The 24718-nt window shown below is 37.4% G+C and overlaps 1 protein-coding gene and 1 long non-coding RNA gene across 2 annotated transcripts in view; one reads left to right on the forward strand and one right to left on the reverse strand.

Moving 5' to 3' along the window:
* TM9SF2 (transmembrane 9 superfamily member 2) overlaps positions 1-24718 on the forward strand; it is a 48603-nt gene that overhangs the window by 15539 nt on the left and 8346 nt on the right. The window contains exons 4-13 of the mRNA XM_032246148.1: positions 3334-3463; positions 4463-4587; positions 6147-6258; positions 7705-7784; positions 8561-8669; positions 14367-14499; positions 16851-16970; positions 18998-19055; positions 21993-22152; positions 24126-24277. Coding sequence (XP_032102039.1) covers positions 3334-3463; positions 4463-4587; positions 6147-6258; positions 7705-7784; positions 8561-8669; positions 14367-14499; positions 16851-16970; positions 18998-19055; positions 21993-22152; positions 24126-24277 — 1179 coding nt within the window. The remainder of the gene's footprint in view (positions 1-3333; positions 3464-4462; positions 4588-6146; positions 6259-7704; positions 7785-8560; positions 8670-14366; positions 14500-16850; positions 16971-18997; positions 19056-21992; positions 22153-24125; positions 24278-24718) is intronic.
* Positions 799-16602, reverse strand: LOC116528757. The gene is made up of 3 exons (XR_004259182.1): positions 16530-16602; positions 9694-9696; positions 799-830 (listed from the first exon to the last, which is right to left on the reverse strand). It is a non-coding gene; the product is annotated as an uncharacterized LOC116528757 (long non-coding RNA).

The raw sequence follows: 24718 nt of genomic DNA on the forward strand, positions 1-24718 counted from the left end.
TATAGTATTCTGTTGCAGAGTTTTATTGTGAATGCAGCACGTTTTATTTTATACTTGGTACTAAGACATATTGGGGAGAGCTTAATCATTTTCTAAATCATGAAGCAATATATGCCTATAAAAAAACACAAGCAGTACAAGAAAATATTAAGTAAAAGGAGGTCTTCAGCCACTCCCAGCTTCATTTCTATTCTGCAGAGCTAACAATATTATTTCTCATGTATGTTTCTAGATTTTCTGTGCATATGGAGGTATAGCAAAGCGTATGTCCCTTTTAAAAATAATGTAACTAAAATGTTATTGTACACATTTATTCTGCAACTTGCTCATTTTAAGAAAATATGGACTTTTTTCAGGTCAGGTAACATTGTAAATCTATAACCGCCTCTGTCTTTTTCAGAATTTCATAATTCACTGCATGAATGAATCATAATTTCTTCCCCATGACATTGGAACTGTGCGCTAATTTACTGTTCTCTATAAAGAACAGTTAATAATAGTTTGCTTCCATTTTGTTTTTTGTTTTTTGGTTGTTTTTTGAGACGGAGCCTTACTCTGTTGCCCGGGCTGGATGCAATGGCACGGTCTTGGCTCACTACAACCTCCTCCTCCCTGGTTCAAGCGATTCTCCTGCCTCAGCCTCCCAAGTAGCTGGGATTACAGGCGCCCACCACCATGCCTGGCTAATTTTTTTTTTTTTTTTTTGTATTTTTAGTAGAGATGGGGTTTCACCATGTTGGTCAGGCTGGTCTGGAACTCCTGACCCGATGATCTGCCCGCCTCGGCCTCCCAAATTGCTGGGATTACAGGCATGAGCCACCATGCCTGGCCTAGTTTCTTATATACTTTGACGAATACTTTTTAGTATTATTTGGGGCTTTAGTCAATTAATTTGAGGATCTTACTGTCTTACTCTGTCAGTAGCTGCTAAGCTACTTCGTGATTCTTGAAACTACTGCTTTGATACCAGCACCAGACACTTAAACTCTCTTCAGATGTGCTCTGTGTGGTTTGTGATCCTACTTCTTGCCTGAATTTCTAAAAGTTGATGACTTTTTTTTAAATAAAAGTATAATTAACTAGTTATCAGAGTACTTAACATTTTTTAGTGTCATAGAACCACTTGACTAGCTTATTGAATTAGAAAGGGGTCTTGAAGATACTTTAGTGAGTTCCAATCCCAGATCCCACCAAGTTAGCAAAGGAGAATGATATGCTATTTTCAAAAATTCAAAATCCTAATGAATAGTATAAATGTACTCATGTTAAAACTACATAGAAATGCCAACTTGTTAAATGCCAACTTTCTTTGCTTTAGGCTATAATTTTCTGAGTATTGTGACAGTATGGGTGATTCTGATAAGAAACTTTTGGAATTTATTAGGAAAACAAATTATTAATAATTGCAGCTTGATTGGTAGAAGTGTTTCAAATGGAGTCCTTGGAGGGCAGAGGAAAGTAAAAGAAAGGAGTTCTTTACGGTAAAAAGTTGAGACTCATTCAGCCTTTATCCCTGTGAGTCTTCTTCCCATATATACTCTGTCAGATTGGAAATAAGAGTTTTAATTTTTGCTGATTTTAGAAATTTAAATAACTTAGGAAGACAGTAATTGAAAATCATGTTCTTTGGCCAGGCATGGTGGCTCACACCTGTAATCCCAGCACTTTGGGAGACCAGGGTATGAGGACCACTTGAGCCCAGGAGTTCGAGACCAGATCTGGCAACACAGTGAGACCCCAGGTCTACAAAAAATTTTAAAAATTAGTCAGTGTGATGGCATGTACCTGTAGTCCCAACTACTTGGGAGGCAGAGATGGGAGGATCACTTGAGCCTGAGAGGTGGAGGCTGCAGAGAGCCGTGATCACACTACTGCATTCCAGCCTGAGTGACAGAGCAAAACCCTGTCTCGGGAAAAAAATATATTCTTTAAGTTTTCTTAAATTTATTCAAAAGGATTTTTTTTGTAATGCTTCCTATTACCAGAAACAGCTGTTATGCCAAGGCAGTATATAAATGATACACTTAGGATGTTGGCTTTTATAAAACCTAAATTGCCCCGTAATTCCTCATTTTGTAACTAGCACTTATGTAGTACTTTTCCTCCAGTATGGTAGCATGAAGATACTATATATTGCTAGTATATATTCATTAATTGAACTTCTTCTTGTATCTAAAAAATTAAAGCAGTTAACTGATTCTTTAAGCTTCCAGAAAATCTGATTTATTCTATGTAACAGTGCATTTATGCTTCTAATATTTTACTGGAACTACTAGCCTGCTGATTATAATAATAAGCAGTTTAATAAGGTGATTCTAAAATTTCATACACTGGGTACTATTAAATAGCATTTAAAGGTAAGGAGACATGTTTTATTAGGTCATTAAGGTACTCCTTGGGTGAATGTAGAATCATAATTTTACTTCCTAAGGCACACATTAATTAACAAATGAAACATGCCCTGAAGTGTCATCTTATGACTGTAATATAGCTGGCATATGTTGAGCAGTTTTTTTATGTGTATCCCACAGTGTACTCTGGGCACAGGGGGCCACATGCTCGGACTGTGATGTAGTTACACAGTGCCACAGAACTTTATTTTCTGCTTTTCTTTTTTAAGTCCTTTTTCACTATAGAACTTGAAAGATTTGGTTCACTAGCTTTGTAGCAGTATTTCTTTTAGAAATAATGTGGATTTATAGTTTTCACAGAATTTTTTTGTGTAACTTTCACTTTTCTTCCTGGCCCTTTAGTTTAATATTTTCCTGTATCTTGTAATTATATTCATTTCCTTTTTTATTGAATTACCTGAATAATGAGAGACCTTTCCTTCTTTGCTGTTTAATAAACTGTTCCTGAGGAACTAGATATGTTGCTTTGTATACCTGTTTAGAGCTTTGAGTGTTCTGCTAAAGGTAAATTACTTTGTAGGGTCTAAATAGTATTGTTAAATTAGCAATTACAATAAATTAGTTTATAAAACTCTTTACTGCATACCATTTATCCTTTCAAAACAGCTATAAAGGTTTATTTTCCCTTTTTTTAAGGCCAGTCAGAGTAGCAAAGGAGCAAAGAAATCTGTCCTGGGTTGTGATCAATTAGTTGTAAACACCACTGCACTGGGACCAGCCTATAGTTTTTTCCGTCACAGTGTATCAGATACTGGCATATTGTATTACTTATGAATACCACATTTTATTAAAATTGTGATTTTTGGAATCTTAAAGCATTTAGATGTTGAAATTTTACAAAGTGATGATACTGATTTGGGTAGTAATTCTTAGTCATGTATGGTGGGTTCTTTTCTAACTTAACTCTTCTTTCCGTATGTAGGATTGTGGATAATATGCCTGTAACATGGTGTTATGATGTTGAAGATGGTCAGAGGTTCTGTAATCCTGGATTTCCTATTGGCTGTTACATTACAGATAAAGGCCATGCAAAAGATGCCTGTGTTATTAATGTAAGTTAATGATAAACTCTTTGCTGCTTTTTAAAATATGGCTTTTTATAGAATCCAGTCTTTACCCAGACAAAAATTGTTATATTTGTTGAATTAGTACAGTTCAGATGTTCTGAGGTACAACCACTTTGATCAAAAACTTATAGCAGATTAATAATGCATAAGTTGAGTTTTAGAGTTGGAATAATTCACATTCAGTTCAATATTTACTGAGAGTATCTGTTGTATGTTAAATGCTATGCTAAGGTCTAGAACTTTGCTCTAACTCGCATAAGTCTTATATATTGCAAAATGTACATAGTAGAGTGTCAAAAAAGACTTCGTTATAAGTTAACTAAATTTGTATTTCAGAAGTCAGATATTATACCCTTTTAAAGACCTACCTGCCCTTGAGGCCATTCTTTTGTGTTTAAAAATAGAGTTATCAAACAGAGACATTATTATAGAAGGTAGTTAGAACTAGGTGGGGATATATATTAAAATAAATTTTGTGTAATCAGATCAACCTGATTTAAATCTCTTATTGGATCTGATCCAATGGAAGTTATGATTAAGCATGAGCTTAATCATAAAACTGATTATATCAGTTAATGCTTTTGTGAGTGCTGACCAGAGACACTTGAATAATTTAGGTTATGTTTTTAGTCTAAATTTACAAGCTTCCAGGGAGGAAAAGTGTTTAAATGTATAAGCTTTAGTGTGTTTGTAATATTTTAAATTTTGCTTTGTTTCATTTTAAATGAAAGTCTAGAAAATACTAGATTAGTGTTTTTTTAATTGGTACTTATTAAATTTTATGTAAAAATTAAAACTTTAAGAAGCATATAACGTCCCCAATTAATTTTTGGCTTAAAAAAAGTTTAGGTATAAAATTGAAACTTGATTAAAATTGCGTTCAAACTTAAATTTTCATACTTGTTTTAGCCCATTTTAAAGTGGTGTGTTTTGACTCTTGTGTAGTCAGTTTTCTACCTTTAACTTTTAAGTTCTGTTCCGCAGTCAGAATTCCATGAAAGAGATACATTTTACATCTTCAACCATGTTGACATCAAAATATACTATCATGTTGTTGAAACTGGGTCCATGGGAGCAAGATTAGTGGCTGCTAAACTTGAACCAAAAAGGTAAATAAGTGTAAGTGAAATTTAGACCCAAAAAATAAGTATTTGGGGCCCAATTAACTTATTCTTTAATCAATATTACGGCATTTCAGGCTTGATTTTACCATAACTTCCTTTGGCGTGATTTGTTATTGAGTTATGGGTTGTCCAGAGAAACCAAATCAATAATTCTTTTCCTGTCATGGTAAGCGGTCAAGCCAATGTGCCTTTGTGTTTTGTTTTTCAGTCAGGAAATTTTGACAGCTTTTCCACTTGACAGTGGGGAAGGAGAAGTTGTGTGGTTGGGACGGTGTTCCCCTTCATAGTGGAAAGAACATTGCCTCTGATATCTGCAGCTTTTCTCTGGTCAGAGGCCCAAATGACCAGAAAGTCCTGTGATTTTTCAAGCCCCTACGCAATATTAGATGCCAGTGTGAAATACCAGCCATTGAACGAGAGCTCTTCAAGTTATTTATTATTTTTTATCATGAATGTACATATCAGTTATTTATGAGATCCTTTTTTAATTCAATATTTCTTTTTTTTCCCATGACTTTTTCTACCCTGAATTTGCCTTTTTCTCATGCACTGGTGGTAAAAAAAAAAAAATACGTGCCACAACAAGGTGTCAGTTAATTTAAACTCCATCAGTATTGGTCGTTTTTTTGTTTTGTTTTTTTAATAAGGTTATTTAGCCAGGCATGGTGGCCCACACCTGTGATCTCAACACTTTGGGGAGGCCAAGGCAGGAGGATCGCTTGAGGTCAGGTGTTCAAGACCAGCCTAGGCAACATAGTGAGACCTTGTCTGTACTGAAAATAAATTAGCTGGGCATGGTGACACATGCCTGTGGGAGGATCACTTGAGCACAGGAGTTTGAGACCAGCCTGGGCAACGTAGTGAGACCCTGTCGCTACAGAAAATAAATTAGCTGGGCATTGTGGCACGTGCCTGTAGGTGGCTGAAGTGGGAGGATCACTTGAACCCAGGAGTTGCAAGCTGCAATGAGCTGAGATCACACCACTGCACACCAGCCTGGGTACAGAGCAAGACCTTGTCTGAAAAAAAAAAAGGCCAGGCATGATGTCTCATGCTGTAATCCCAGCACTTTGAGAGGCTGGGTCCAGGAGTTCAAGACCAGCCTGGTCAACATAGCAAGACCCTGTCTCTACAAAAACTAAAAAATTAGCTGGGCATGGGTGTGGTGGCATACACCGGTAGTCTCATCCACTTGGTAGACTGAGGTGGGAGGATCACTTGAGCCCAGGAGTTTGAGGCTGCAGTGAGCTGTGATGGCACCACCGCACTCAGGCCTGGGTAAGAAAGTAAGACCCTGTCTCAAAAAGAAAAAAAAAGATTATTTAAATGTTCTTCAAGTATAGTGTTTTCAAAAGTATGTTTATAATTTTGTACACATAGTTGTATTTATATGAAGTAAATATTTATGCTTTTAAATTAGACATAAACAATTTCACCTTTGTCAGCAGCATTTTAAAATACGTACAAAACCTCTAACCTTTACTACCCCATTTAAAAAAAAAATGTACTTTATCAGCATCTTGCAAAAATGTTTCTTCCCACAGCTTCAAACATACCCATATAGATAAACCAGACTGCTCAGGGCCCCCCATGGACATAAGCAACAAGGCTTCTGGGGAGATAAAAATTGCCTATACTTACTCTGTTAGCTTCCAGGTGAGTCTATTGTTATCTTTAGTATAACTCCGAAATTGATTTTAAATTTGTTCTACTTAAACTAATGAAAATGTTAATGATTGTGCTTGTCAAATGAAGAAGGTATTAATAAGCTGATTTTTAGGATAATTTGTCAGTGTACTAAGCAATATAATCACTCTTGAAACTAAGTCTTAGTGGCTGGCATGGTGGTTCATGCCTGTAATCCCAGCACTTTGGGAGGCTGAAGCAGGTGGATCACGAGGTCGGGAGTCCAAGACCAGCCCAACCAACATGACAAAACCCATCTCTACTAAAACTACAAAAATTAGCTTGGCGTGGTGGCCTATAATCCCAGCTATCTCAGGAGGCCGAGGCTGGAGAATCACTTGAACCTGGGAGGCGGAAGTTGCAGTGAGCCGAGATCACACCACAGCACTCCAGCCTGGGCGACAGAGTTAGACTCCACCTCAAAAACAAAAATAAGAACTAAGTCTTAGTTTAAATGAGAGTATAGAGGAAATTGGAGATTTGAACCTGACTGAGTGTTAAGCATAAGAGATACATATATAAGAAAAAAGTAGAAAATAGGCAAAGACGACAGGATGGAAATGCCAAAGATATATTCAGAAAGCATTTGAGAAATCAACACCATACTTTAAAGGATTTAAGCATGAACTTCAAATGGAGAGTTTCTGATTGGTAGATTGTCTTAGAAAGTTGAAAGGAGTTAACGAAGTTTCTTAAAATGCAAATTTATTGTTATGAGAATCTTAGTGTTCCACCTGTATTTATTCACCATTTTTAAAATCAGAATTTAAGTATGAACTTTAAATGAAAAGTTTCTTATTGGGAGATTGCCTTAAAAAATTGAAGGGAATGTTTTCATTAATGAAGTTTCCTAAAATGCAAGTTTATCATTATGAGAATTTTAGGCAGTGTTCCACATCTATTTTTTAAAAACTTTTGGCAATCCAATATAGTTTTGATATTTAATATCCCTGTATGATGTTTCATTTTGCAAACCTAGTGCAGTAAACAGTATGTATTTCTAGGTGTTAAGAGCTCAGTGTGCCTAGGATGACTGGTCTGATTAGCTGTTCCAGGCATAAAGAAAATAATAATTATTCTATTTCATTTCATTGTTTTTTTTAAAAAAAAAGCTACATAGAGCTCTAAATTTTTACATCTAAACTAAACATCTAATTATAATTTAAAGCAATACTTTTAGTAGGTATTACTAGGATTTTTTTTTTTTTTTTTCTGCTCGATCTTACTCTGATTTCCCCTAGACTTTAGTACATCTGAAACTCTCTGAATCTCAGGACTAACCAGAGTTGTGATAATTTAGAAATTGCAATCGTTGACTCAATGGAAGGGCAAGCTTTGAATGGGATTTTTTGTTGTTGTTTTTCTTAATATGTTGTCAGCAGATGTTTACTTAAAGAGATTTTTTATCTCCTCTAGGAAGATAAAAATATCAGATGGGCTTCTAGATGGGACTATATTCTGGAGTCTATGCCTCATACCCACATTCAGTGGTTTAGGTAAGATTACAGAGTTAGCCTGCTTTTTGCTTTCTGCTTTTCTACCCTGTGTCCCTCTGAACATCTCATTTACTGTCAGATCCTCTCTGCTTTATTCAAAACACTGGCCTTGGGTTCAAATCCTGCCTTTCAGTTGCTGATTGTGAGTCACAGCAGGTCCCTTAATTTCTCAGCATCTGTTCTTTTATCTAGAAATACCCACCTCATAGGATTGTTGTGAGGATTAAAGAACATAATGGGACAGAGCTTTTGAGGACATTGCCTGGCATGTAAGATTGTTCAGAAACAGAGCTGCTGTTGTTGCTATGACTTTATTATTATTCCCTTCAAACGTGATTCAAAACTTTTATCTAGAAAGCTGTGCGTGCTGCCCTAACCCTCCTTTTCCTATTGCTGTCTCATCTTTTTGACACTCACTAATTTACTGAGTAGTTGTTCTTCAGTAAATTTCTTGAGGGCACAAGCCAGTCCTTTGTTGTGGCAGTGATTTGGGCATAGTAGTTATTTCATAATATTGACCATGTACCAAGAAACTCTAGTTCTAAACAGACTACGAAACAGTATTATGATAAGTATATAATGTTATTTATCTGTCTACTTGAGGGAAACATGAAAGAACACAGTTCGTTGAATTTGTGGATTTTAGGTAGTTTTCGTTTTGAGATTTTGATTGTCTGTTTTAATGTTACTCATTAAAACAGTAAAGAGTTTTTAAAAGAGTTTTACAGTTCCTAGGATTAAGCTACAGAGTAATCATGATGTGCTTATTTCTACAGCATTATGAATTCCCTGGTCATTGTCCTTTTCTTGTCTGGAATGGTTGCTATGATCATGTTACGGACACTGCACAAAGATATTGCCAGATATAATCAGATGGATTCTACGGTAAGTGGAAACATTTTAACTAGTCTTTAGCCTGTCAAGGACGCTGTTTATTGTTATTTTGGGAAAAGGTGAAATAATAGCTTAGAATCTGCTTTTAAAACATTCTTCTAAAAAAAGAAATTCTCCTCAAAAGCTATCTTGAATTTACACTTTCAAATAAGAAAGCAATACTTAAGAATTGTTATTCTTGGCCAGGCGTGGTGGCTCGTACCTGTAATCCCAGCACTTTGGGAGGCCAATGTGGGCAGATCACCTGAGGTCAGGAGTTCAAGAGCAGCCTGGCCAACATGGCGAAACCCTATCTCTACTAAAAATCACAAAAATTAGCCAGGCGTGGTGGCAGTTACTTGTAGTCCCAGCTACTCAGGAGGCTGAGGCAGGAGAATTGCTTGAACATGGGAGGCAGAGGTTGCAGTGAGCTGAGATCATGCCACTGCACTCTAGCCTGGGTGACAGACAGAGCAAGACTGTCTCCAAAAAAAAAAAAAAAAAAAGAATTGATATACTCTAGAAATTGAGTCGTCAGTTGTCAGCACCGGAGCTGACGTGCTCACAAGCCTCCCCTGTCGGAATGGACTGGTGCAGCGTGGGGTGTAGTTGTGCAGTTACAGTTCCGTTTGGATTCTCCATCCCTGACACGTACCCAGTTTGTCAAACCACAAAGCTGAATGGAATAACTCCTGAGCAATTTTTATTTGTGTGTTTAATTTTTTTAAATTAATTTTAACAAATTTGTATCATTTCTACCTTTTGGTGTATTCAAAATAATTGCATGTCCCAGCCTCTGTAGTCTCAAATTTTTTAAGTTACAAAATGTTATACATTTTCTACTCTTCATTTCATAGCAGCATAATAAAAGAATTTTCATAAGAATCACAGTAATTTGGAATGAATGCAAACTCAGTTTTTTATTATATTCTCTTCCCCTAGCTTCTTAAGCCTCCTCTCCCCCAACCTGTCACCTGTTCTGATTGGGAAAAATATATATGAATATTTATAAGCTTTTAATATTTGTACTCTATACCCTCTTTCCTATGATTTTTATTTATTTTGTGTCTTATTAAATATTATATTAATTTTAAAATACTCTGCTCATAATTGGCTATTCCAAATAATTGCTGTTAATGGAGTTTTGTCTTAATTTGCACAGCGTCGCCCTGTGGCACACGGGCCAGTGATGTCCCTGCTTCCACTCCTGTCCTACTTCCCATCTTTTAGCACAGCAGTCAGAGCAAAACTGCTCAAACAGAAATGAGATCATTTCACTCCAGAGCACAGCCCTCCAGGAACTTCCTGTTCACTCAGAGCCAGAGTTAGGGGCTTTACACTGGCCTCTAAGGCCCCATGCTACCTCAGCACCCTGCTTCACCTATGCCATCTACCTTGATGTTCCTCAGACGGGGCAGACACAGATTCCCACCTCAGAGCCTTCACACTCACTGTTTTATCTGCTTTGGATGTCCATCGCTCATTTACATGACTAGTTCCCTTACCTCCCTCCAATCTTTACAAAATGTGATCTTCCCTTTGAGTCCCTCCCATCCATTCCATTTAAGTTACATCCTATCCTGCACATACCCACACATCCTGTTTTTTTGTGTAGTGCTTATTACCATCTAATGTACAGTATACTTTTGTGACTTGTTTTGTTTATTGTCTTTGCAATGAGAACATGTACTCCTGAGAGTAGGGATTTTTCTGTTACACTCACTGTGGTATCTGGTGTTTTAAACAGAGCCAAGCTTATAGTTGGTTATCCTCTGGGGAAAAAAGTCTCGCACATTTAGATTCACAGGATTCTTCTAATTTAGGGGCAATAAAATATGAAGTACTAGTCGGAAATTCACCAAATTTACAGTAAAGGACAGATTTAGATCTCTAGAGATTCCAGACACTGGAACTCTTCATTGCAGATAAAACATATGAAAAAGTAATAGCTCAGAATTTTTCAGACTAGATGAAAAGTAAAAATCCATAGATACAGAAAACAGTGTATCCTGAGCAGAATAAATAAAAAGAAATCCACATCTACATCAATTGTGACAAAACTATAGAACCTTAGAGAAAGGAGATTATCTTAGAATCAGCCCAAAGGAAAAAAGACTCAGCATCTACCAAGGAAAAACAATTAGATTGATGATGGAAGTGCCAAGACTAAATATCGTTAAATTGGCGAGAGGAATTATTTACATAGAATTGTGTACACAGAGAAGTCATCTTTCAAAAATGAAGATGAGGCCAGGTACGGTGGCTCACACCTGTAATCCCAACACTTTGGGAGGCCAAGGTTAAAGAATTGCTTGAGCACAGGAGTTCAAGACAAGCCTGGGCAACATAGGGAAACCCCATCTCTACAAAAAAATTTAAAAATAAAAAATTCACTGGGCATGGCGGTGGCTTACACCTGTAGTTCTAACTACTCGGGAAGCTAAGATGGGAGGATCCCTTGGGCTCAGGAGGTCAAGGATGCAGTGAGTTGTGGTCACACCACTGCACCCCAGCATGGGCAACAGAGACCCTGTCTCAAAATTTAAAAAAAATAAAAATAGAGAAGAAGAATGAAGGTGAGATGTTCATCTTTTAGAGATGAATAGAAACAGTTGACTTCAAGCTGATCTTCATGGAAAGAATTTATAGAAAACTTGAGCAGATAATAAATAAATAAAGTGAATCCTAAAGGGAGATTTAGGATTGGTGAACAAAGAAATTCCATGTAAACCTTTTCTGTGTATAGTAAGTCTAAATGTAGAGGTTAGCAAATGTATATCAACAAGAGAAAAACAGATGCTTTATTGAATGGTATTGGGATAAAGGGGGAGAAAAGGTAAATTCCAACTTTATTACTTAAAATAATGATTTACATGAGAATCTATCAAACACTGGAAGAGCATATGTTTAAATCTTAACGAAAGGTAGAATTTTATAAGTATCACAGAGAGACAAAAGCCATAAAAGAAATTATTGCTCTGTGATTACTGTTTGTTCACCTGGTGCATTGGCAGAAATATAAATGTTTAATATAAGTCTGTGTTGGGGAATTGAGGACATGAGGATGTAAAGTGATGTAACCTTTAGAGAACAATTTGGCAATATGTGTTGTAGTTTATAATATAAATTGACCCAAAAATTCCATTTGTAGAAATTAATGAATGCAGAAGATTTTTTTTTAACAATAAGCATCTTGTTTTTTATAAATAGCAGAATATAAACAACCCAAATATCTGTCAATAGGGAACAAATTTTGTAAATTATAGAATATCCATATTGTAAAATACTATGTAATCACTAAAAAGAATGAGGTAGCCATATATACAAAGAGAAGCATCTTCATGATGTCATTAGACTAAAAAAGCAAGATATAAAACAATGTGTATAATATGCAACCGTTTTTGGGGGAAAAAAATGAGAAAATCTATTCATGCATTGCTTATATATAGGTAGAATATCTCTGCAAGAATAACAAGAAGCTAGTCACATTGGTTTGCGGCAGAACAGGGAGCCTTTCTCTCTGGGGGAAACTTAGTTTTCACTTACACCCTTTGATATTTTTAGTGCCTGCTTAATAAAAAGGAATCAGAAATGGCCCCCTGTTAATACTACCCCACCTAAAAGAAGAGATGCATGTTTTCCTCCCCTGCTTTTTAAGAGACATTCACAAATCTAAAGAGATTAGAGTGCCCACATTCTAGTCCAACACTTAATAAACTCAGGTTCAATCTTGTTTCCATCTGTGGAATTCCACCTGTGCCCACCAGGTTTTTTGAAGCCAATCCCAGATATAATTCACTTAGAGCCTACATACTTCTAATAATACTTCAACTTTGTACATTCCTTGCAAATGACCAAGCAGAGTCTAATTCCCAAGTGTAGGAAAGTATTTTATACCAAGGGGAGGTAAATATTTTGATTTTTACTATTGCCTTAAAAGTTAGATGTTTTTATTTATTTATTTGTTTGTTTGTTTGTTTATTTATTTTTGAGACAGGGTCTCACTCTGTCGTCCAGATTAGAATGCCGTGATGCAATCTTGGTTCACCACAACCTCCACCTCCCAGGCTCAAGTGATTGTCCTGCCTCAGTCTCCCGAGTAGCTAGGATTACAGGCGCATGCCACTACCGCCCAGCTAATTTTTGTATTTTTAGTAGAGATGGGGTTTCACCATATTGGCCAGGCTGGTCTTGAATTCCCGACCTCAAATGATCTACCCACCTCAGCCTCCCAAAGTGCTGGGATTATAGGCATGAGCCACTGCTCCCAGCCTAGATATTTTAAAAGCAGGATTAATGCCTCTGTACAGTTTTCCACATTTCAAATTTCTGTTGATTTATATTTACTTAAAAATATAAATTTAATATATTAGCAATAGCATTGTCTACTGCTTGAAAAGGTAGTAGTTTGAATGGGGATTCCAGGGAGGGATGCCAAGGTACCCTTGAGGGAATGTTGACAGAGGAAGCTGAACAAGCAGAGGCCAGATTCCAAAGATCTTGTAAGCTGTACAGTTTGAAGGTCATCGAGAAGCTGTTGAAGAATTTTAAACTGCAATGATATGACCAGATACATGTTTTAAGAAAATTACTTTGAATATTATGTTGAGAATCATCCAGTGCAGGGCAAAATTGGAGTTATAGAGACCAGTCAGGAGGCTGTTACAGAATTCCCAGAGACCAAGGAAGGTGGCACGGAGGAAGGAGCTGAGTGGACAGATAAATGTGGAGTATGTTTGGGAGGTGGGATGGAGCTGATTGACTAGTTAGTGGTGGAGAGTGTAGAAGCTGAAGAAAAGTCAGTGAATGACCCCGGGTTTCTGGCTCAAGCCACCAGAATGATCCCTCTGGCTGCCGTATTGAGGATCAACTGAATAGTGGCAAGGGCAGGAACAGACAGGTTTAGTGTACATTCAGTAGTCAGGTAAGATGGGTTGACTTGAACCAGGAGGGTGGTGGGCATCCTATGGATATATTTTGGTGGCAGAGCCATAACATTTGTTAGAAGGTTGTGTGCAAGGTAGGAAAAGAAGGGAAAAATCATGGATGACTCTGGGGCTTGGGGAACTGAGAAGCTGGAAGGATGGAGTTTTTATCTACTGGAATCTGTAGGAAGAGCAGATTTAGGTGGGGAAAGACAATTAATAATCTGTTCAGTTATGGATAATTCCGTTTAAGATGTGTATTATACAACCAAGTGAAGCTGGTAATTAGGTACTTGTGTGTGTGTCTGGAGATCAGGGCTGCAGTTTGGGCTGGTGACGCAAACTTATTAATATGTTTACAGCCATGTTTACTGTATTAGCAGAGTAGCTATAATAGGAGAGCTAATGCCATTTGCTTATTGTGGAGATTAGTAAAAGTAGGTTGAAGAGGTTAGAGTGTGACTAAAAATTGTCATCAAGTTGGATCACAAAGCTTGACTTAGAACTAGGTAGCAATCACATTATCTTTATAAAATTTCTCAATAACTATATTTGTAGACCTTAATGTCATAAATTCAGGAAACTGACATAGAAGACAATTCAACAAAGCCATATAAAGCTCCATGAGTCAAGCTCTGTTCTTCAAAATTGAAATAGATACTAACATTTGTAAGTTAAAAAAAAAAAGTTTTTTCTGCAACAGCATATTCATAAATGAAAAAACTGTCTATGGTTGTCTTGTTGATACCATAAGAACATTGAACTGATTTCATTCCGCTTTTAGGAGGATGCCCAGGAAGAATTTGGCTGGAAACTAGTTCATGGTGATATATTCCGTCCTCCAAGAAAAGGGATGCTGCTATCAGTCTTCCTAGGATCTGGGACACAGATTTTAATTATGACCTTTGTGACTCTATGTAAGTGTTAACTGAAAACTTTAAAGTAGAAAATACTTTCTAAATATAATAATTATTTAAAAACCAGTTTTTCTAGGTGGGTAGGTAGGCTAGATTATTTCTGAGAGTCTTTTAGTTCTCAAAATCTGGGTGCTTTGGCTCTAAGTGACTTGGGGCAGGGTTAGCTTCACCCAAAGACTGATTCTTGGTCTCTCCCTTCAGCTCTTCAGAGACAAGCCTTTGTCAGGGAAGCACTGGGCTGGAGGTGAACAGGTCCTGAATACTTCAGCATCTGAGTCTAAACAGCCCAGAACCAGGACCACTTGGGGTCTCAGTTACCCAGCCTTCATGGGCAGGCACAGTCTGATTAGGGTTCCAGGATATTCTTGACTTCCACAGAGGGAGGAGGTGGGAAGAGAGGGGATGGGGCAGGAAGCACTTTATAGACTTTTCTCATCTGGGGAGGATTTAGGAAGCAGGAGCTCTGTTTCTCTAGAGAAATCGAGTGCGTAAGAAAGACCTTCCTCTGTAAGAAGGGCCTCTTTGAGCTACCTCAACAACTTCAGAAATTGTATCTAAATTTTTGCCAACTAGGACAATTTTTTTTTTATTTTAATAGAAGTTCCTTAGAGGTATTGATAGCCCCAGGAGTGGTTCTGAGATGACCTCTGGGTATATGTTAATTCCATTGTCTTTCGGTTTTCTTAATTGGAAGAGAAAAAAATGTTTATGAATAGAATTTTCTAAATTTACCTTTATTTAATGTATTTTACTTCATTGATGCCTGCTACTGATAAGTAACAACAAATGAATATTACTAGGAGAATTCAGAAACTGACCTGTAATAAGTTTTTAGTAAATATTTGTTTTTATGTTTGATTGCATGTTAAATACATACTACTCTAGTGATTTTTTTGTTAGTGAAGTTCTTCTAAATTTTTTGGATGAAATTAATTGTATAAATGCTTTGCAAAGAGCAATATCATTTCCAAATGTCTGGCACTGAATAAGTTTGGGAACCACTGACTCACACCTTCAGGCTCAGTTTGAAGACTAACTAGAACATCTTTTTTGAATCTACTAACAAGGAAATACAGCTTTGATAGGTGCAGCTAGAATTTGTAAGTATGTCACACTAAAGAGAAATATGTCATGCTACAGAGGGTAGGTCAGGAAAAGGCATCTTAAAAAAGGTTTGGACAGAGGGTAGTGTGAAGGCACTGGATGCCAGAGAACCAAAGTAGACTTAGAGCAGAATGAATGCTTGAAGATAAATGGCTTTCAAATCTTACAAGGAGCTGTCTTCCGCCACGGTCTGGTCTTTATTGGGGTCAGCCAGAAAAGTGAACTTTTAAGGAAGGAAAGTTTCAGAGAGCATAGGCTAGAATATGATGGGAATCATTTTCTTTAAGTCCTCAAATAGGAACTTTTGCTGAAGGGCAGTCCATTTTTCAGGCAGGGGAGGAGAAAAGGGTTGCATCTTAGCTGAATCCGGTACATCTTCTAAAACTACCCTGATGTGTTTCCTGCTGATCATGATTCTGGTGCTTTGGTCAGAGACGTGTGTGTGTGTGCTTGGTTACATATGTGCTTGGTCATGCACGTTTTGGGGGAAACAGTAGGGATTTTGTTGCTGCTGGGATAAGAAAGCCATCTGAAACTCTTCTCAGCAGTATCCTACTCACCTTGGGATTCTGAGCACCTTATAACTTCTGAGCCCCAGCTTAAAGCTGGGAATCTCTATGAATATAATATAGCATTTTTATTCTCATTAGTAGGAAGGCTTATAGAGAGAAGAGCAAACAAAGCTAACCACATGAATAAGGTAGGGCCAGGGTTTCCCCACATCGCTGACCAGGTCCTTCAGTGATTTGTGAAAAGCTAATGGCCCTGTAAAATCTTTCTCCCTCATTTTGTTCTTTGATTATCAGATTCTGTATATCTCTTAGTTAGAATGTTGTAAGGTTTTTTTGTTTTGTTTTCTTTTGTTTTTTTACCCCTAGAGGACCCTGTATTTTTCAATGAAAGTGGGAAAATTTCATAGTGGGAACATAATCATTTATGTTAATTTTAAAGGCTCTACTTGAATCTCAGAAGAGCCAAATGCACTTTTGAGCATCCAGTCAGCCTCCCCTGATCACAGGAAGGATGAGGTGTTCTGGACTCCGACAAGAAATTTCCAAAGTGAATTTGCCTCATGTATGATCAGATTGGTGCAATTCATTAAATATTACTAAGATTCAGTATAGCTGCATGGTAGGATAGCACATGGTTTTTCATGAATTAATTAAAAAAATGAGAGTTTCTCCATCATTTCACAACAAAGGAAACAGAATGATACCATGTATAACCTTTCATTACTTGTGTTTTAGTTTTCGCTTGCCTGGGGTTTTTGTCACCTGCCAACCGAGGAGCGCTGATGACGTGTGCTGTGGTCCTGTGGGTGCTGCTGGGCACCCCTGCAGGCTATGTTGCTGCCAGATTCTATAAGTGTAAGTCAAACCCACTGTGACTGGCGTCTGATCAGGAAGGGCCTCTGCTTCAGCTATGGGTCTGACCTGGGTATCAGATGGTGATGCTCTGTAAACAGTGTGCCTCACAGGGGTCTGTTTTTAGTTAAAAGGAGCCTGCTTGGTGATTCCTTTTATGACATGAGTGACTATCCCAAGATTTATTTGTTCGAAAATGTTTAGTGAAACAAGCAAATCGTGGTGCTTACCCACCATCCCCTCCCTCTTTTAATATTTACAAAAATAAACTTTCAAGTAAACTAAGATCTCACTTTTTTGGAGAGCTGGGAAGTTACTTTTGCAATATCATTAGTCACAATCTCTTGTGGTCTTGCTTTCTAGAAGTAAAATAAAGTTCAATGAGAAAAAGGGTCAGGGCCACAGAGCAAGGCCAAGATGGGACTGGATGGCTTAGAAAGCAACTGGCAGGATCAGCGGGGGGCAGAGTTGGCCCCACAGGAATGCCACAGTCTTGTCTGGGATATACAGGGATTCCTTTGGGTCTGTCTATGAAAATGTTTTGTGGTGAAACACAGTGGAGTTACATGGGCAACCTGAAGGTGGGATTGGGTCATCTCAGCCCCAGGTAGAAGATTAACTTAGACCTTGCCAGACACAGTTCTCTCTTGAGTATGTGTAGCCCTGTATGTATGTGTGTTTTAATTTCTGTGAATTTTGTCGAGTTGTTTCTTTCTCCTTTACTAAAGGAGGTAGGATTAGGGTCATCATATGTATTTGAATGCATACAAAATACAGTCGGACCTCTGCCTGCCACACAAGCCTTACTTCATGCTGCACTCCCACTTTCTCACGATTTCAGCCACACTGGCTTTCTGTTGGTTTCTCAGCCAGGCTGCCTGCCTTCTCACACCCCATTGCCATCCACGCTCCTCCCACTACTGCCTCCCATCCTTCAGGTCTCCCCATACCCTGTTCCCATCCATGCTCCTCCCACCCATGCCTCCCTATCCTGCGGGCCTCCCCTCTGCCTTCACACAGCCCATTCCCTTCCATGCCTTTCCCACTAATGCCTCCGCATCCTGCAGGTCTCCCCGCTGCCTTCCCACACACCGTTCCCAGCCACAAACCTCCCACCAATGCCTCCACATCCTGCTGGCCTCCCCACTGCAGATCATGTATTATTTGAATTTTGACTGGAGTTGTGGTAAACCCAGCATCAGTCATTTTATAAGTCTCTTTATCAGAAACACTGTGAGTTCAAATCATGATACACATATATGATTTTACATGTATATATAATTTTACCAATTTCTTTTAGGGCACGTGGCACTTAAACATGCCTATAAGCAATGTTAATTTTTTTTTTTTAAATCACAACTTCTGACATCTCAGCCACTTTAATTTCTGACTTTAAACTGGGAGCAGAAGTGTACTTTCATTTTTTACTCTAGCTACTTCAGTATTTGAATTTTTTAAACTGGAAAAAAAAAAAACAAATTGGAGAGAGGCAAAGGAGAGTAAAACATTTATTAGGAAGCATGTTCTGTCAAACGGCCATAAGCCTTCTACCCTTCTTAGTTGCCTTATCTGACACACTCACTTCCTAGGAACCACAGTGTTAGAGAGGAGTTGGCCTACTCTGGAAATTTAAATGTGTTGCACATAAGGCTTGACAGTTCCCAGTTTTATAACAAATTCTGAGACTGACTGCAAGATAAATGAGAATCCCATGTGCCCTTTCTGTACCTAGGCCCATTGATTGTTACTGGCTCAGGGTTTAAGGATTCTTTTGGTTGTGAGGGGAAAAGAACTGATGACTTTCCTCTGAATCCCTGGAGCAGGACTTATCTAGGGAATCCCATGTTGTATGTCTCAAATTTGGATTATTTAATAAGGGAATATCACATGGTATTTGCTAGTACCATTTTCTAGGAATGAGTACTCAGTGCCGTCTGAAAGTTTAGCAAATACCAGACTTGTAATATAGATATTTGTTTTGCTTTAAAGAGAAGTCTGTATTTATACCACTTTTGTTTCATTCTGTTTAGCCTTTGGAGGTGAGAAGTGGAAAACAAATGTTTTATTAACATCATTTCTTTGTCCTGGGTAAGTGAATTTTTCAAGAATTACTTTCTTAACATAATTATATGTCCCCACATTTTCAGTCTGTGGCTAATCCCCTGTGTCTCGAAATCATGTACCTAAAAAAGTAAATTTAATTTTTGAAAAGGGGTAAAAAGTAAATATTTTATAAACCTTTGCCAAATGATTACACCATGTCTTATCTGGGGAAGTACCTTTAGACATGAAAAATGTTTTAGTTTTCTTCTCTTTGAATTCTTTCTATTTCTTGGTTTTTAGTGGTCAGTCTGATGTGGTGTTCTGTAGGGCTGCATTTAAAGCTTTTGACCCAGTCACAGGAAGGAATCCTTACCTGAAGATAGTTCAGGCAAGCATATGTTTTCCCATTTTTATCTAAAGCATTGCCACTTTTTAGAGGCAATGAAAGTACGGTAAGATACACCAAAAATAAAAAATAAGCAGCCACCACAAATCCAAAACAAAACAAAATCACTTCACTCTCTGGAACTGTGAATTCTCCTCTCAATTATTTGATGTGATTCTGGTCCCAGAAGTAGAACCCATTTCCTCCTAAACCTGCCCATTTCTGGTTGGGAAGAACTGACCTGTGAACAGATCATAGCAATAAAGAAAGCCAAAGATGAAGTCTGGAAAGCAGAACTGTTCCATTTGCAGGCTAGAAACGCAAGCGTGATGGCAGCAGCATTTTAATACACATTTGGGATCAATATTCTCTCTGATTATCACCTCCACCAAAGATTCGCATTCTTTTCAGTTATTGGTTCTATCCAAATTTTTATGCTTTTCTCAAGCCATATCCTTTCTTTTCTTTCCCTCTGTCAACTCATGAGAGTGTCCTTCCTTACAAGACTGATTTCCTGCAGAATCTCCAAATCTTGCTTTTCAGGCATCTCTCCCTCCAATCCCACACATCTTCCATTGCTCCTGTTTCATATGTTCGGCTTATGTGGTTCTTTTATTCCTACAAATATGCTCATGTCTCCCCTAAAAAGGGATCATAAGCATCTTCCCCTCTTATTTCTATCTCATGTCGTTTGTGTTCCCAACAAAATGCCTTGAAAAAAATAGTCTGTACCCCTTTCTTCTCATTTCTCAGTAAACACTTGCAGTGTAAAGCCACATAATCCATATTTTTCTCCATCATTTTACTGAAACTTCTAAGTTTACCAATAATGTTCCCATTTTCAAATCCAGAAACCATTTCCTCTCTCTGCCTCTCTGTATTGTTTTATGTTGGAGCACCTTCTCCTTGAAACTCCTTCCTGTTTTGGCTTCATAGAAATTGTCCTGTGCTGGTTCTTTTATGTCTCTGATCAGCCCTTCTCTGATCGGTATTCTTCATCCTGCTCTTAAGCGTAGGTGTTTACCAGCAGGTAAATAGAGTGTGCTGAGAACTCAAGTATTCAGGGGCTGGGGGACTTGGTGGTCACCTAGGAATAGAGGGAACATTTAATAACAGGAAATCTAGTCATATAATTATACATAAATAAACACCTCCATATAATTATTACAACAGATGCAATAAAATGACCTTTGATAATATTGAGCGTTGTTTTCAGGCTTTAAAAAAATTTAATAGAGAAATATTGCCTTGTATTAAAAAGAATCTTATCTCTACTTCAGAACCAACATCATTGATAATAAAACACTAGGAACATTTATTGGTGCATACTCTTTCATCGCTTGTTATTTAAGTTCTATTCACAGTAAAGGAGGAAACAAAAAGGTGGATTTCATCTTATTATTTATAGATGACATGATTTGTATACAAAGAACACCAATTTTAATTTTAACAGTAAAACTTGTAGAATTAATAGAAAGAGTTTGGCAAATGGCTAAGTATCAACTAATGTTCCAAGATCCTAAATACCACCATTAACCAGTTAAGCGTTTTAATGGTAGTGGTAGTTATGCTGGAAGAGTACTCTATTCATAGAAAACCTACCCAATAGGCCCGAAATAGCCTCTCAAAGTATGCAGAATCTATAAGACAAGCCTAGAAGATTATTAACTAGTAAAGAGACAGAAATTCACCATGTTTCCTGATGAAAAGACCAAGCATTGTGAAGGTGTTTGGAGATGTCCAGGGGCTGCTGGGATGGAGAATACGGAAGTAGATCCTGTATCTATGGCAGCATGCTAGATGTGGCACCATGAGCCAGAGGAACTGTTAGATAAGTGATGCTGGGACAACTGATTCTCTTTATGAAGGGAGAAAGTCTTCCGTTCTAGGTGGCGTCAAACCTAAATGCAACAGGTGTAATTACTGTATGAGAGCATCTTTATGATCCCAGGTTAGGGAAGGCTTTCTTAAACAGAGTACACAAAGGATAAAGGGGAAAATTATAACACTTAAAAGCTGTGTGGGGTAAGTAGAAGTGATTATTGTATGATTACAACCATATTTTTTAAGATGTATTCAGAAGAAGGACTGAAAGGAAATTACACACATTTAGATGTTTGGGTTTAGAAAAACCTACAGACTATGACAAGATATTTAACAAGGATTTAGTAAGTAGAGTATGTAAATAACTCATGTACATGACTTGGCAAGACATGCAGCCCAAATGAAAACTAAGCAGTGATGTCAGCAGCACAGCGCAGAAGATAAAACCAAAACAGCCAACAAACACTGGACGCTTGCTGCAGTTTTCAATAAGAAATACAAAGGAAAACAACAACCTGACAATTCCAAGTGTAATGAAAATATGTAAAGAACTGACTTTCATAGGCTGCTAGTACGAGTTTAAGTCAGGCAAACCCAATCTGAAGAGCAATTGGGTAGTTTCTAGTCAAGTTTTATATTCACACATCCTGTGATGCAGCAATTCCGCTTTCTTTGTATATATATTAGAAACATAGAAGTTGTAATATTAATTACATATTATTGTTACATTTTGTTAACTTTGGTTTTACCCAAAAGCCTGTTGTGTCTTTCAGGATTGTATTTGCTGACTTCTTTATAATGAATCTGATCCTCTGGGGAGAAGGATCTTCAGCAGCTATTCCTTTTGGGACATTGGTTGCTATATTGGCCCTGTGGTTCTGCATATCTGTGCCTCTGACGTTTATTGGTGCATACTTTGGTTTTAAGAAGAATGTAAGTTTATAAGTGTTAACTTAGATGAATTTTAGCTGCAGCAATTAGCATATTTCATCTCAAAAGATATCGTAAAAGTGTGTAAAGATGTAAACTTGTCCTTTAGGGTCTGGATTTCATAGAATATTTTATAAACAGCATTATTTAGGAATGTGGGAGAGGTTACAGATGTAAACTTAGGTTTCAAAGTGTCTTAAGTAAATAGAAGCTAATATAGATTATTTGGGAAAGAAATGCTGATATAAACTAATGAAAACATGTTTAATTTATTTATACTAGATATATAAATTATTGTGTTATGTTTTTTAAACCCAAATTAGGCATTTTTTTTCTCTTAGCTGTAAGTGTTTTATTAATTTTAATTTTTTTTTGCAGAGATTGGGTTTCACCATGTTGGCCAGGCTGGTCTTGAACTCCTGGCCTCAGATGATCCACCCGCCTCGGTCTCCCAAAGTGCTGGGATTACAGGCATGAGCCACCTCTCCCAGCCAGCTATAAGTGTTTTTAATGCACAAAGCTTAACTAAGTAAGCAGAGAGGATGGGTTAAGAAGTCACTTTAAGAAAAGTAGCTGCAGAGTTCAGAGTAGCAAATGTTTGTGATATGTAGCTTTGAAATAAATTGTATCTGCTTCCCTGCTAATACTGGATTTTAAGGAAGATTGTACTCAGGTAGATTATACTCACGTTTCAGTCCTTCCCCTGGTTTCTCTCCCACCTTTAGTCAGCCTTCTCTCACTTTGCTGCCCCCTTCTGCCCTCAGGCTAAAAGGAAAACAAACAAACAAACAAGATCTTATTCTTCCATCTCATCAGTATCCTTCTCTAACTGCATTTCAGTATCCCTGCCTTTTCCTGAAAATATCGAGTCCACAGGGTGAAAGAAAGACTGTGTGGTTAGTATACTTTGTGAGCAGGACCCAGAAGTCCCTGGCAGAAGCTGGCACTGCTCCACAGCTTCTGCTGTACTTTCATGCCTGGCTGCTGAAGGATTTTTTAAAAATTATTTGGCATTTGTTTAATTTATGACTTCATATATCTGAAGTAGTGAACTGACAGGTTTGAATTTTTTAATTACATGGATTAAATAATTACTTGAAATTCCAAAATTTTGCTGTTTAAAGTTTAAAATATTTCTATTTAATGTCAGCCTAGGAAATTAAAAAAAAACATTTAAAATGTAAGTATTGGAGAATGATATACATGATTCTCTCCCTGTATATTCATGTATCTACATGTAACCTTATAATCTAGTCTGCGGAAGTACGCTCTTAATGAAAATACCAAGTTTAAAATTTTGATTTATCATCACAAAACTATAGAAGGATGCTTTTAAACTTCTGTACAAGAAAATGAATTTTTGCATCTGTACCCTTCCCCCCTCGTGTGGCTGCTTGTGTACTTTAGGTTCCAGTGACTTTTATACCACCATGTAGTATGTCATGAAAGAGAGAAGGGTTGAGAATACCACCAACTCCTTGTGGTCATAAAACTTCATGCAGCCATTCATTATTGTTTTCATGTTCTTAGGTCTCAGTTAAATGAGCAATTTTAATAAAAATGACATTGCCCACCTCCAAATAAAAATACATTGACCGAAATTCCGGAACCAGCTGATTTCTTACAGTACATAAGTAATGAAAATGAAAAGCCTAACTCTACCTTTTTATTAGCTATTATTTTCCACATATTCTCCTATCTCCTGTGTACTTCTTCCTGTGTCTAAAGCCATTAGTCAGTGGATAACTGCTGGAGACAGTATTCACTTTTTCCAGTAGACAGACTGAGGATTGTCCCTGATGGCACCTGGTTCATGGCTTCTAAAGACAAAATTTCAGTTTGACGTCTTAAGTAGACTTTATTGCAATTAGGGACAACATGGAAGCTGGAGAAAAGCAGGCAAATAATCTTGTGCAGAGAAGAATATTTAAGACAGATACATAATTAGGAATTCTTTCTTCCTTTCTTTACTGAAGGCCATTGAACACCCAGTTCGAACCAATCAGATTCCACGTCAGATTCCTGAACAGTCGTTCTACACAAAGCCCTTGCCTGGTATTATCATGGGAGGGATTTTGCCCTTTGGCTGCATCTTTATACAGCTTTTCTTCATTCTGAATAGCATTTGGTAAGCTAAGGACAAAGTTCTCTCATCCTCATTAGCATTATATGTAATATTTGCTTTTTGTTTGTTTATGTGGTTTACTATTTGTATCTTATAAATGTAAGCAGTTCTCCAGTAATCAGAAATCTTAAAAGCCAAAAGCTTATTTTTATCTTTTCTATGTGGGAAAATGAACAATAGTGATAACAGCTAGTATAATATGAATTGAAGGCTTGTTAATTCTTACACTTCCTTAATTCTTATTCTTCATTCTCAGAACTCTGTGAGATGAGTGTTATCCCTATTTTATAGAGATGTACATGAGGCTTTGGAAGTTCAGTAATTTGCCTGTGTTACACAGCAGCCCTGTGACAGGAGATTAACCTAAATTTCTCCAAACCTATGTTCCTAACTAATCTGTACAGCCCCACAGAGAGGATCCTCTGAGCACTTGGAGAGGGTTGG

Source organism: Sapajus apella, unplaced genomic scaffold (assembly GCF_009761245.1).
Source record: "Sapajus apella isolate SASKATOON/1434 unplaced genomic scaffold, GSC_monkey_1.0 scaffold60, whole genome shotgun sequence".
Taxonomy (NCBI): domain Eukaryota; kingdom Metazoa; phylum Chordata; class Mammalia; order Primates; family Cebidae; genus Sapajus; species Sapajus apella.